The 923-nt window shown below is 62.7% G+C and overlaps 1 protein-coding gene across 1 annotated transcript in view; it reads right to left on the reverse strand.

Annotated features, from left to right (window-relative positions):
- The window catches only part of PORCN (porcupine O-acyltransferase), a gene marked incomplete at its 5' end in the record, with an annotated part of 3,016 nt that overhangs the window by 1,351 nt on the left and 742 nt on the right, over positions 1-923 (reverse strand). The window contains one exon of the mRNA XM_041475274.1: positions 686-789. Within this exon, the coding sequence (XP_041331208.1) occupies positions 686-789 (104 nt within the window). The remainder of the gene's footprint in view (positions 1-685; positions 790-923) is intronic.

The following is a 923-nucleotide window of genomic DNA, read 5'->3' on the forward strand; positions in this document are numbered from 1 at the left end:
GCAGGCCCCACCCTTTTATAGTCCCGCCCATCACTGCAGGCTCCACCCACCCCTTATAACCCCACCCATTGCTGCAGGTCACACCCTCTTCATAGTCCTGCCCATCACTGCAAGCTCCACCCACATCCTCATAGCACCACCCATCCCTGCAGGCTCCACCCACACCCTTATAGCCCCACCCACCCATAACTATAGGCTCCACCCACCCCTTATAGCTCCACCCATCACTGCAGCCCATACCCCTCATAGCCCCGCCCATTGCTGCAGGCCCCACCCACACCCTACAAGCCCCGCCCATCACTGCATGCTCTGCCCACAGTCCTACCCATCACAGTAGGCTCCACCCACTCCTTATAGCCCCACCCATTATGGCAGGCTCCACCCACTCCTTACCACCCTGCCCATCACTGCAGGCTCCACCCACAGCCACATAGCCCCGCCCATCAGTGTAGATGCCATCTGCACCCTTATAGCTCTGCCCATCACTGCAGGCTCCACCCCCAGCACTGAGGCCCCACCCTATCCATAAGCCCAACCCCCAGCCCTTGACCCACCCACTCTGCTCAGGCCCTGCCCACACCTCACTCAATCACAGCATTGAAGCCCCACCCATGTCCCCAGCCCCACCCACATCTTTAGGCCACACCCACCCTTAAAGCCCATCCACTAAGCCCCTCCCATTTGCCCCACCCCCTGGCCCCGCCCCTTAAAGGGCCAGCGCTGACCGTGCTCGGCGTAGGTGATGAGGCCCAGGGAGAGCAGCACCGCAGCCAGGTGGAAGCTGAGGCCCTGGGGACAGGGGGACACTGCGGTCTGGGGGGGCCCAAGGGGCTCTGGGGGCTTCTTGGGGGGTCTGGGGGGCTTTCTGGGAGAAGTCCAGGGGACTTTTTGGAGGGTCCAGGGTACTTTGGAGGGGGTCCAGG

The sequence above is a fragment of the Pyrgilauda ruficollis genome, unplaced genomic scaffold, assembly GCF_017590135.1.
Source record: "Pyrgilauda ruficollis isolate IOZ18807 unplaced genomic scaffold, ASM1759013v1 scaffold348, whole genome shotgun sequence".
NCBI classification, from domain to species: domain Eukaryota; kingdom Metazoa; phylum Chordata; class Aves; order Passeriformes; family Passeridae; genus Pyrgilauda; species Pyrgilauda ruficollis.